Below are 13,895 nucleotides of genomic sequence, written 5' to 3' on the forward strand. Positions count from 1 at the left end.
AGCATTACTTCCCAGGGGATTGCCAAGAGCCAGCTCAAAATCCTTGCAGTCTTCCTCTTGCATCCAACCGTTCCCTTGCAAACTACTTGCAATCCTGGAAATCTTAGAGAATAACCATGACTGATCCTCTCTTCATGTCAGAGTCCGGACAGGTAGCTACTCTATTCTAGTTCAACCAGCCCTGTACCCTGTAGCCATGTACTCTCTTTGTCAGGCATTCTCCTGTCCATTACTGCGGTCACTCCTTCAGGACTGAAGCCGCCACCTCAAACTGCTGCAAAGGCATGATAGATCATGGGCCAATGGTCCTCCCAAGCGTACCAAGCTACATTCGTTCAGATCTCAAAGATCTCAGATCAACCCAATCTTCTCTCAAATAACTGGAAGCTTTTGGGGGTCCATCGTGCCCAGCTACTACAGAAGATTTCTCACAGAAGCATCCCTACAATGCACTAGCAAACCAAAGCTGTACAGCGAGTCAAGCCTCGCACACATTCTTTTGGTTTCATCAGTAAATCATTTAAACGCATCGGTTGATGGTGTGGTCCTTGCTGGTGAATACTGACAATTTGGTCATTCTTACCTGCAGCCTCAGAGGTTCAAAGCCTCCAAAATCATCATTCGGAATCATGGAGGAAATCACCTGCAAGTAGAGCACCATACATTACTGAATTCTACACACTTGACTTCAGATGTAGTTTAATTTCCATGTCAACTATTTGTAATGTTTTTGGATGTTTTGGATGTAACTCAAAGTATTTGGGTGAAATTTCTACAAGAAAGCAGACGAAAGCAAAATTAACTATTACTTAATCAAACATTTAATTGCTTATCAAAATGCCATTCCCAAAAATGTTGTATACAAATAATATGTGATGATAATTTAATGTCCAAAGTTAGCTATCAATATACAGTGAAAAGTTGGGTAAGCATTCCTATGGAAGCCCAGTATTCATGTTATGTGATGTTTTAGCCATCATTAAGCCCTTCAGTGGGAATCAGGCTGGTGTCATAAATCTGCTGAGCCCTCTGACAGGCGACAACATTCTCTAACCTACCGTACCCTTAACTCCTACTTTTAACCAAGCAAAAAAAAGGATTCTCTGCAGTTTGACCTTGTCTTATATCTATATTCTGTTTTAGGATAATCTACATCAGCTGGCAACTGTTTCATCTGAATGCCAAATCCCTTTAAAGGTGCCATAGAATGCTTATTTTCACATTCATAATTGTATTTAGGGTTTCTACTAGAAAATGTTTGCATGCTTTAATGTTCAAAAAACACATCATATTTCCCATTGTCGACTGCTTCACCACCTCTTTTCACACTCTTTCTGAACACTCAGTTTTAGCTCCTGTCTATATAAAGTGCCCCGCCCATTTGCTTCCGATTGGCCAACTTCCCCAAGCACAGAAGAGGGCCGGCCTTAGCGGCACCAGCTAAATCAAGGCATGCTATAGGAGACCAGAGGTGGAAAGAGTAAAAAAATATTCTACTTAAGTAAAAGTATGATTACTTTGATGAACTTTTACTTAAGTACAAGTAAAATTACTGGTATAAAAATCTATTCAAGTAAAAGTAAAAAGGAGCTCATTTAAAATTTACTCAGAGTAAAAGTTACTTAGGTTACTTACTTACTTCTTTAACCTCCTAAAACAACTTATTTATGTTGATTTAATATCTTATACTTGTTATACTTATTTAATTAAATTGCAGTCTTTTGCGATTTGATAATGGAACAAAGTCATATGGAACTTTCAATTTTAGTTTGTTTGACAGATACCAAATCAATGGCGAAAAACAATGACATTTTATGAGAAGTTTGAGAATGTTTTCGGCATTAGAAAACTGCGGCGGAAGAGATTAGACTCTGGCAAGCCGCACTGGACTGGGAAAACGGGAATCACTGGACTGTATATGAAGTCATATCCATATTTACATTCAAACAGGTGGTTATTTAATGGGATACCATAAGCGTTAGTATAATAAATAACTAATTACCAGCAAGTTACTAATGCCAACCAAGATTGTCATGCATCAGTATCTTTTTGGCTATTTAGAGTAAAGCATCTTACCAAACTATGAAAACTTATTTTTTAACCACCAATAGAAGTAGGCTATTATTTAACTGACCTCTACATCAAGGGTCCTCAACTACATTTGTTCAAGGGCACTAATTTTTCTAAACAGACACTGTGAGGGCCAGACTTTCAAAATAAGTGCCATATAAACCTACTGTTTAATATTGTCAACTGTAAAATGAATGTAAAATGTTTTTGTTAGCTTCTATCAGTGTAAACAGACTCCTAAAAACATGGTAGGCCTAATCGATAATGATAAATCTACATAGGCTACTACATAGGCCTACTTAACTTGAAAATGCTCTCAGACAAGGAGGCAGTTCACTGAGGAGTGATGGTTAAAATCTGTAAATGTAACTCTGATTGGCATTAATCAGCATCCAAATTAATGATTTGGATGCTATTAAGCAGATGCCGTTATTTTGCATGAGACACCTGTAGTTTCTGGTGTTAACAGCAGATGACTTTTAATACCACAGGGCACAGAAGTCTGGGGCAGCTAAACAAATTATTGTCTGGAAGTGTAGAAATGAGTGAGGAGTCCGTAGTTTGAATCCAAGCCGGATGTGTTTATTACGTAAACCTCTGTTGAGTATAATGAACTTACACAGCCACAGGCAACAAGCTATACTAGCAAAACGGGTGGGAGATGTACACACAGGACAGGTAAACTTCCTCAGGTATGGTGTCTTGTAGTGTCCACCAGAATGATCAACATCCCCTTTCTTTAGTTTGTGCCCTTTACAGCAAACAGAATAAAAGGCTAGGCATTAACTGTTTGATCTGATAACATTGCTGTAGAGTATGAAAGTGTAGTACAACCATTTTTTATACTCAACGGTAGCCAAAGAAATTATTCCCTCATATAGTGAAATTATACTTTTAACATTCATATGTGAATTCAGTACATTGAGTAGTAGCTGAAAACATTCTCACTGGAACAGAAAAAAATTAAGTGCAGATATTGTCTATTTGTTTTATCATTTCTTTCTTTTTTTCTTAACATAACAAGGCTATATGCTAAGTACTACAACCAGAAAGAGTCCCATGGAGTCTACTTCAGAATTCTCTTTTTTTTTTTCATTGACTCTTAAATGTCTTTGGTCTGCAGCCCATAACAACTAAATATTCATTGTTCATACTTTGGATTAGGCCTGCAGACGCAACCTGAGCGTGTCACATACAGTGTGTTACCTGGTGTTACTTTCGTTGGAGACTGAACAGCAGGCCTCTGCTGCCCACTGGTGGGCTGAGGGGTCAACTGAGTCTCTCGAGATGTGTGTGGTTTGTGTGGGGGACTGTCTGGTGCAGCTGCATCGGCATACTGACGATCAAAGTCTGCAGGGTCGACCTGTCGTGGTGGTGGCTTAGTGACGGGGAGGATGCGACGGCGATTTCTCCTAGAGGTCCCTCCATCGGACTCGATGATGTAGGAGTGTGGTTCCTTGCACACTTCTTTCACGGTGCCCATGTGGTTGTGTCCCTTGATGGTCTGCATCCTGACGACTTGTCCCTCTGCAAGCGGCTGTAGTGGGTGGCTTGACTGTGGATACTTTGGGCTGCTGGTGACGTGAATGAAGTCCCACTGCTCAGCAAAATCCTTGAAGCGCTGGCTTGAGTATTGCCTCGTATTATCACTGATGAGGGTGTGAGGCATTCCATGGACAGAAAAGTGCCTTTTCAGCTTTGTGATCACAGCTGCTGAAGTTGTGTCACGGAGAAGGTCGATTTCGTACCACACTGAGTACGAGTCTACCAACACCTGGTACTGTTGTCCGTGCCACTCAAACATATCAGTAGCCACTGTAGACCATGGCAAGGCAGGAAATGGATGTGGCTGTAGAGGTTCCTTCTGCTGGGGTGGTCTGGTGCTGTTGCAGACGGAGCGTGATAGCAGTTCTTCTGCAATGTCTTTGTTCATTGACGACCAAAAGACAGTGCTCCTGGCCCTGCACCTGGTTGACCTGGTTGTGTACAATATTGATGTATTCCCGGTGCAGAGAGTGGAGAATTAAATATAAATTAAATATAAATGCTCCCCATTTGTATAGCGCCTTTCTAGTCTTTTCGACCACTCAAAGCGCTTTTACACTACATCTGCATTCACACAAATTCATACACTGAGCCTAAGTGCTCAAACAGAAACTAACATTCACACACATTAATACACTGGCGGAACAGCCACCTGGGGCAATTTGGGGGTTCAGTATCTTGCCCAAGGACACTTCGATATGCAGCCTGGAGGAGCCAGGGATTGAACCGCCGACCTTCCAACTGACGGGCAACTTGCACTACCTCGTGAGCCACAGCCGCCCCGAATTACTGTTTTGTGGCCCTTGATGACTATTCCATCCTCCACTACCAGCTCGTCTCTGTAAGGGAAGAATGAACAGATGGATGGGTGGACGCTGCGTTCTTTGTCAGGCCATCCACGTTGAATCATCTAGCTCCTCTAGTCTGTTAGTTGAGATGTAGCTGATGGACATCACCTCAAATGTGTTGTTTGCAGCTGGACTTTGTGAGACAGTTTTGTTTGGAGCTTGTGATAGGTTGTCGGCTAGGTACATGTGCTTACCCTTCTTGTAGACTAGTGTGATGTCATATGCCTGTAATTGTAGTAGCATCCTTTGCAGTTGGGCAGGAGCAGTTTGGATGGGTTTCTTTAGGATTGTGACGAGGTGTTCGTGGTCGGTTTCAATGACCGTAGGCTTCCCATACGCGTAATCCTTGAATTTGGTGTATGCAAACACCACTGCCAACAGCTCCTTTTCGATTTGAGCATATCGTGTTTCTGCGTCCGTGAGCGTGCGAGACGCGTAGGCAACTGGTCTCTCCTCCTGTAGACATGCAGTACCAAGTCCATAGCATGACGCATCACAGGTCAGGGTAACTGGTTTTCTCACATCATAGTATGATAAAACTTGAGACGGACGAAACCAGCACCACGCAGTGTCTTTGTGCGTGAGCTGTCTCAGAGGCGCTGCAATCTCACTGAAGTTTGGGATGAACTTCCCAAGATAGTTCACCATGCCAAGGAATCGCTGTGATCGCCACTGTCTTCGGGTCGGCTTCGAGGCCCTCCTTTGTAAATATGTGACCCACATAGCAGACCTGGTCCATGCGGAACTTGCATTTGAGATGGTTCAGCCTGAGGTTTTTCCTCTCGGGCCCAGTCCAGCACTTTTTTTAGGTTGGCGTTGTGTTCTGTAGCATTACAACCTCCTATGATGATGTCGTCCACTATAATAGCACACAGATATCCTGCAAACAGCTGTTCCATTGAGCGCTGGAAAACTTTGCTTGCTGAGCTTATGCCAAATGGCATGCGAAGGAATCATTAGTGCCCGAAAGGTGTGCTGAATATGGTCAGCATTGATGACTTGTGATTGAGACGTATTTGCCAGAATGAGCTCTTTGTGTCTAACACAGAGAACACTTTAGCACCTGAAATCTGGGTGGCAACTTCCTCAACACTGCGCATTGGATAATGGGGTCTCCTCGGGGCAGTGCTGAAACTGTTGAAAATTACGGTTTTCTTGTCGTGTAGACACAATGTAGCGGTCTACATGACAGCGGTCAAACAGATTGCACTTCCTGTGACTATTTCAACTTCACAAGTTTTTCCTTGCACTTTCTTTTTACTCAGTAACGGATGTGATTGAAAATTTAGCAAAGTAGGGTTTAAACAAAACATACTTAAGTATAAGTAAAATTACAGATTCAAAAAACTACTAAAAAGTACAAGTACACAAAAAAGCTACTCAATTACAGTCACATGAGTAACCACCTCTGTGCAAGAATAGCCCTTACTGTACAAAAACGCAACTTCATTCTCTGGTTTTACCAAAACTGGATTGGAGTTGATGGAGAAAATGTTGTCCGGTTATCCCTCTGATGTCCTCCGGCTGCTCTGCCCCCACTGCCAATTTACGGAGTTATATGATACTGGTTACTTTAGCAGCTACTACTAAGTTAGCAACTCAGTTAGCCGTGCAGCTAGCTGTCCTATTGCTGATTCTGCCCGGACTGTGTTTGTGTTTACACCTCTTAACACTACTACAGAAGGTTTGGATCGCTGGTTCAGAGCCAGCTGATAACAGGTGCTACTGTTAGCGACAGCAAGCAGTTAGCAATCCGTAGCGTTAGCAACAAGTAAAGGTATCTGTCCATCAAACTTAATAAATCACAGAGTTGAGGCAGAGCAGCCAGAGGACATCAGAGGGAAAATATTTACCTTCCTTCAAAACGGCTCTCCGATGCATCACTGATGCATCGCCAACACTAGCCAGATATCTAGCATGCCAAATATCTGGTGGACTCTGTCGAATCGACATCTACATCCAGCCAATGAGAGCAGGCAGCTGGCAGAGCAGGCAGCCACTTTTTCACTAGAAAACACTTTTTACTCACCTCCAGCTCTCTCTGTAGCACAGAAAATTTCTGCTACCAGCATGTGCTAATCCATTCTTTCACCCATTGGCCTATTCTTTGTCTGTATAATGTTTATCTTTATAATAATAAACAACAGCTGTTTCGTGTGTAGTTTTGCGTCTTTTCCCCATTTCACATTTCACCTGTGTTTTTTTGACAAAATGTGGTTTGAGACCAGCCGGGTGAGTGTGTGACCCCCGTCACCAATGAGTCACATAGTGTGACTCATTGGTGACTTCAAGACTCCCGTTACAAGACGGCAAGTTGTGTAGTCTGAACAGCGCGGCGATCTGCCAATGCTGAAAGTTGTGTAGTCTGCACATGCCTTTACATGGAATTAGATTCAAGGCCTTACTTGAAATTGTATTTTAGTGGTACTCCTTCCTAAACAAATGTGCAATTAATGAAATGAATTACAATCAATGGACCCGGGGACCTTTGAGGCACTTGGGGCACAAGGACCCAATTACCAAGCCACAACTACCAAATGTGCTTCATATTAGGTATAAAGTAAAGCAACAATGAAAAAAGGGCACACAGAGGTGATGTGACTTCCATTCTGAATTCTGCACTATTATGATTGATTTCATTTCTGTCATTAGTATTATGAAAGTGACAAAAGCAAATTGGAGTAATTCAATCATCATACCATACACCCATGACACAACATTCACCATGGGGACAGTCTACCTTTGCTTTGCCCAGGAAGTCTCTTTGCTGCAGCTGCTCCACATCCTGTTTCCTAGGACGAAACACCACACCCTCAGGGACCAGGAGAGGGGGCAGGAGATCCTTCTTCTGTAATTAAAGTCAGAGTAAAGTGTTCTTTTTTAACGCAAATGAAAGAATTAACATGTTCTGATTTTTCAAATAGCTTTTTTAGAAATATTAAATCACAAATTTAAGTTAGAATATTGTTACGGCCCTAGAGCCATGGGTCTTGTGTTTTTGTTTTGGTGCAGCAGGAGTGGAGCTGCATGGAGCTGTGTGCTTGGGACTAGCAGAGCTGTGGGCTCGCATACTCCCTTGGAAGAAGGAGGGCGTTTAATGTGTTTTTAATTTAAGTTGCTAGTTTTGTGTTTTGGTTAAAAGTTATGTCACCACCTTTTTGTTAAGTAGTCTAGTTCTTTGTCTGTGTCTCTTCTGTAAGATATGTACGTTAATAAATATCTATTTGTCTGCACATAATCTGTTTCCTGTTTCTTTAGACCCAGTTTTCATTTATATTTGTTACTCCTCTCCACCTTGGCTTGAGCCACATGAGGACGTTACACTATATGATCAAAATATAATGAGAGGAGCAATAACTTTTATTTTCAGCTCTGGGCTTTTGGAGTTAACTTTTGAACTGAAAAATCTGTATTTGTTTTATGTAAAAGTTGTTAAACTGTTATATTGAATAACCAGAGCCCCACCTTTTGCCAGGAAGAGCACTAAAAGGTATCATTTAATGACACAATGAAATTGCCCCTTTAGAGAGAAAGTTTAAAAACAGCATCCCTCCCTCATTACCACCAATCCCAACCTCTCCATTGGAGCAGGTCAGACTGTGGTTGTACTAGGCAGCTTTCAAATGTGAATCTGTGTAACTGTGTCAGGGCATTCCTGAAAATGGAGCAAACCTGCACTGAAGGCATATTGTTTCTAGCTTATCCATTATGTTTATGATACTTTGTATTTAAATATGTTATTATATATAAGAGTATATATTATTAGTAGTATGTCTGTCCTGTTGTCCTCACCAAGGCCAGTTCCTAACAACTTTGTTGAAATTGCAGTAATGTTAACTCAACTCTTAGGACTGAGGTGAGTGGATAATACTGCTACCGCCATTAATGAACTCAAGACTCAACAACCGAGTGCCCTCATAGTGATCTCGGGTGACTTCAACCACGTCACCATGACCACCACACTTACTAACTTCACCCAGTATGTGAGCTGCCATACTAGAGAGGAGAGGACCCTGGACCTGCTGCATGCTAACGTTAAGGATGCATACAGCAGGCCCTGACGGTGTCCGTCCCGCCTGTGCCCCCCAGCTATGTTGGGTCCTTCACCGTGTTTTCACCCTGAGCCTCCGTCGGGTCCCTGTGCTGTGGAAGACATCTTACCATGTCCCAGTGACTCCAAGGACATGAAGACCCTGGAGAGACTGGCTCTGGATCAGCTGCGGCCCATGGTCAGCCCTTCTCTGGACCCACTACAGTCGCCTACCAGCCCCGACTGGGAGTTGAGGACGCCATCATCTTCCTGCTCAAGCGCATCTACGTCCACCTGGACAAGTCGGCGTGCACTGTGAGATCATGTTTTTTTGACTTCTCCAGTGCTTTCAACACCATCAGGCTGGCCCTGCTGGGTGAGAAGCTGACAGCGATGCAGGTGGATGCCCCCCTCCTGGATTGTTGACTACCTGACTGGCAGACCACAGTATGTGCGACTGCAACACTGTGTGTCAGACAGCGTGGTCAGCAACTGTCCTCTCTCCCTTCTTCTTCACCATCTACACCACAGACTTCAACTACCACACAGAGTCCTGTCACCTTCAGAAGTTTTCTGATGACTCTGCTGTGGTTGGATGCATCAGCAGGGTGACGAGGCTGAGTACAGAGCTGTGGTGGGGGACTTTGTGACATGGTGCGAGCAGAACCATCTGCAGCTCAACGTGACAAAGACTAAAGAGCTGGTTGTGGATCTAAGGAGAACCAAGGCACCAGTGACCCCTGTTTCCATCCAGGGGATCAGTGTGGACATTGTAGAGGATTACAAATACCTGGGAGTGCACATTGACAATAAACTGGACTGGGCCAAGAACACTCAAGAACTCTGCAGGAAGGGCCAAAGCCGTCTCTATTTTCTGAGGAGGCTGAGGTCCTTCAACATCTGCAGGATGATGCTGAGGATGTTTTATGAATCTGTGGTGGTCAGTGCCATCCTGTTTGCTGTTGCATGCAGGTTGAGAGTAGCGGACACTAACAGACTCAACAAACTGATCCACAAGGCCAGTGACGTTGTGGGGGTGGAGCTGGACTCTCTGTCGGTGGTGTTAGAGAGGAGGATGCTGTCCAAACTACATGTCATCTTGGACAATGTCTCCCACCCACTCCATGACGTGCTGCTCAAACACAGGAGCACTTTCAGTGCAAGACTCATCCCCCCAAATTGCAACACAGAGCGCCACAGGAAGTCATTCCTGACCTCATTATCTATTTTCTGTCCAATATTACCTGTCTAATAATTAATGTGCAATATTCTCTGCTGGTATTTATTCACCTGTCCTTTTTGGTTCACCGTAATAATTCTTAATAATGTAAATATTGTACATACCCGCACACCTTTATATTTGTCTTTATTTTTTATATGTATGATATTATATTTATATACTCTTTATCTATCTACCTTTGACAAAAGAATTTCCCCTCGGGGATCAATAAAGTATTTCTGATTCTGATTTCATACCCCTCCACTCACATTTCAACAGGTGGAGATACACCCCCGGGTTGTGGCTGGGGTTTTGACCTGCAAATGAGGTTACTGCTCTTGCTGCTACCTGATAAGTAACAGGCCAGCAGGATCAAACGAAACACTGTAAGTAATTCACTGTTTTCTAGGAAGATAAAGTTGTATAAGTTAAGAAGTTAAAGGACAGACCAAACTTTCCCCACTTTGGAGAATCATCCTCATCTTTCTTACCTTGTTAGGACTTTAAGTATGGCAATTGCAGAAATGCAAACAACAAACATACACAGCATAAATAGTGCAAGGGCAATTGACTTTGGAAATTTGTTACCACAGTCTGTCTCATGTCCTTTCCAGTCTGTTGTGAAAGCTGTGACACTTACCAGGATGCTGTCCAAAGCCACCTCTATGTTTCCCCCTCGACTTCCTCCTCTCTCCTGGGAGGCTGATAGCAGAACCTCTCTGGCCTTCTCCCACTGGCCCATCTGACAGTACACAGCTGCAGCATTATATAACACCTAGAGGACACATCACCAAAATACATTAGTCATTAGTCAGTATCATAGAGATTAAAATTATTTATTAAATAAAGATTTTACATAATCATCTACCAAAAATAACTGTCTGTGATGGTTTAAGGTTCAAGGTATATTTATTTGTCATTCTACACACAGGGCTGTGCAATTAAATTAAAGTTGTAGCCCCCCATGCTGTATCCAAATATTTAAAATTAGAATGGAACAAAAATAAAGACAATATATAGAGTTTCTTATATACATACATTATACAAGGTAGTGGTATGGTAATGTGAAAACCAGTATAACAGAAAGTTCCATATAATTTATTTCTGGTGGATTGTGGAGGATGAGGGGGAGTAGATGACAGATGACTAAACTAATTTTTTTTTCCAAACTCACTCTCTGGTTTTGGAACAAAAACTCCCCATGCACTTACAGTAGGTTTTTAAACACTGCAGGATGGAGCTGCCAGCAAACACTATTCTGCTATAGAGGCTGTAAAGCAGCTTTATTATTCGAGTATTCATCAGGGCCATATGTCTATGCATCGAAAGCTTCTATTAGGCCTGTGCCAATTTCACAAGTTTTTCCACCTTGAAGAATAACATTTTATAGTAAATGTAGAAGGAAGAATTATTTATCCTTTTTTTAAATTGTGCCATAGAAATTGTCGAAGTACCAAGGCTATGTTTGGGTCCTCTATGTACATATTTAATACAGCTGAACAATTAAATTTTTTATTTTTTCATTTTTTAGCTGACACTTTTATCCAAAGCTACTTACAACTGCTATACATGTACATGTCAGAGGTCACATGCCTCTGGAGCAACTAGGGGTTAAGTGTCTTGCTCAGGGACATAATGGTGAATGTCTCACAGTGGGAATCGAACCCAGGTCTCCCACACCAAAGGCAAGCATCTTATCTATGCGACACCACCACCCACAATTAATCTAAATTTTATGTAAATCACAATATGGTCTACTGCTATTTTCAAACCACAGGATGTGCAATATTTGTTTAAATTAAATATTGTCATGCTACAGAGAGGTCCTTGCCTACACATCATATTAGGTGCGTTTGACTACGCTGCGCAGCACTAACTCAATGCATGCAGGACTTAAAATACGGCTTGCTGGTTAGAAATTGTGTCAGACATTCGCTGGTGCTGCAAAACGTCGGGATGTCACTTGACATTAAAACCTCACGGGAGTTTTTCTGCACAAAGTTGGAACCACCTTTTGCCTGGTCTTGCAGCATTTTTCTTTGCAAATGCCACAAGATCAGTCGTTGATCTCAGCTCACAGTATGCTCATGCAGGTAGAATGTGTCCGACTTGACAACGCCGTGTTTATTTCCCGTCCCTGCAGTTGCCTGCTGCTCACGTTAGAGTCGGCGAAAGTCAGCCACAGTCATCTTGAACGCACCTATTCTAACAGAATGAATGGTTCAGTGTGTAAGTTTTAGTGAAATGTAGTGCTGAACTAACGGCTCACTCATCGCTCACCCTTCTCTTTCCAAACGTGTTGGGGTGGCTGATACATGCGGTCCTCCATTTGCCCAAATTTCACTTCTCTTCTTACCTCTAACAAACTACTACCACTACTTCTTCTTCTTCTTCATACGTATTCAATGTAGTGATGAAACACGCTCTGTACACAAACACAAATTCAACAAACCCTGCAACCCTGAATTCAGCTTGACTTGCAAATGTGACCTATCATCACTGTTTCCCTGTAAAAGGCTGTCTTACGTCGGTAATCTCACTTCCTTGTTTACAAGACGCAGCAGACGTGTGAAACCAACATCTTTGCCAACAAAACAAACAGCTTGCAAAACGTGCAGTATTATAGTCAAACATAAAGTTTGACTACAAATGGTCTACTAGGGGTGTTCCTAGACATAAAGCTCTAATGGGGCACAGACCCCCTCATTCACCATGTAAATGTTTGATTTTGATATATTTTTCATTTAAGTTTATGAAATGTGTTAGTATGTGCCTCACCAGCTTCCCTTGCTTAGCCTATTAATATTGGCACTGTCATGTCAACAGCCTATGGTACCACCTAAGAAAAATTCTACCCGTCAAGTCATACCTGACTTGTGAGCCATGTAAACAATTTGCCACTACTGCACAGTCACACTTGACACTGCCCTGCTGTCACTACTACCCCTCCTTTAACAGTTTGTCTCTGTAATAAACCAGCAGGTAGAGCAGGTTGCCCGTTAATCGGAAGGTCGGCGGTTCAATCCCCGGATCCTCCAGGCTGCATGTTGAAGTGGCAAGATAATTGGTTGTGTGTGAATGTAAGTTTCTGTTTGAGCACTTAGGCTAGGTTTAAAAGCGCTTTGAGTGGTCAAAAAGACTAGAAAGGCGCTATTTGAAAGGAAACCTCTTCTAGAAAATACCACTGCTTATTTGACCTCTGCACACTGTATTTCACCTGGGTCTATGTGACCTGCCTTGCCCCTCTGACCTCTCACCTGCACTCAAGATCTGTGAAGAGCCACCTCTTCCAAAGGCAGAAGATCAGGAAGGCTCCTGGACCTGACAGTGTCTCACCATTGTACCTGAAAATCTGTGCGGACCAGCTTGCCCCCATCTTCACTCAGATCTTCAACAAATCACTGGAGCTGTGTGAAGTTCCCTCCTGCTTCAAACGCTCCACAGTCATCCCGGTCCCAAAAAAACCCTCCATCTCTGGACTAAATGACTACAGGCCCGTAGCCCTGACATCTGTAGTCATGAAGTCCTTTGAAAGACTGGTGATGGCCCACCTGAAGGGCATTACAGGCCCCCTGCTGGACCCCCTGCAGTTTGTCAACTTGGGTCTGCATCACATCCTGAAACACCTTGACTCTCCTGGGACATATGCTAGGATCCTGTTCGTGGACTTCAGCTCGGCATTCAACACCATCATCCCGGACATCCTCAGCACCAAACTCACCCAGCTCACTGTGCCAGCCTCCACCTGTCAGTGGATCACAGACTTCCTGACTGACAGGAGTCAGCAAGAGAGGCTGGAGAACATCACATCCAGCATCCGGACTATCTGCACTGGCGCCCCCCAGGGGTGTGTGCTCTCCCCACTGCTCTTCTCCCTCTACACCAACGACTGCACCTCAGGGGACCCATCTGTCAAACTCCTGAAGTTCGCTGACGACACAACGGTCATCGGCCTCATCTGGGTCGAGTCGCCCTACAGACGGGAGGTGATCAGCTGGTTCTCTGGTGCGGTCAGAACAACCTGGAGCTTAACACGCTCAAAACTGTGGAGATGACCGTGGACTTCAGGAGGAGACCCCCCCCCACTCTGCCCCCCATCACCATTCTAAACAGCCCTGTGTCTGCTGTGGAATCCTTCAGGTTTCTGGGATCCACTATATCCCAGGACCTGAAGTGGGAGTCC

At 43.3% G+C, this 13,895-nt stretch overlaps 1 protein-coding gene across 1 annotated transcript in view; it reads right to left on the reverse strand.

Moving 5' to 3' along the window:
* Positions 1-13,895, reverse strand: part of LOC119892228 (NADPH oxidase activator 1-like) — a 50,211-nt gene that overhangs the window by 24,552 nt on the left and 11,764 nt on the right. Inside the window, exons 5-7 of the mRNA XM_038704394.1 lie at positions 10,353-10,487; positions 7,204-7,311; positions 584-643 (exon numbers count right to left, since the gene is read on the reverse strand). Coding sequence (XP_038560322.1) covers positions 584-643; positions 7,204-7,311; positions 10,353-10,487 — 303 coding nt within the window. The remainder of the gene's footprint in view (positions 1-583; positions 644-7,203; positions 7,312-10,352; positions 10,488-13,895) is intronic.

Source organism: Micropterus salmoides, unplaced genomic scaffold (genome assembly GCF_014851395.1).
Source record: "Micropterus salmoides isolate LMB-PRFRI ecotype aquatic unplaced genomic scaffold, ASM1485139v1 Ms_hic_scaffold_7, whole genome shotgun sequence".
Taxonomy (NCBI): domain Eukaryota; kingdom Metazoa; phylum Chordata; class Actinopteri; order Centrarchiformes; family Centrarchidae; genus Micropterus; species Micropterus salmoides.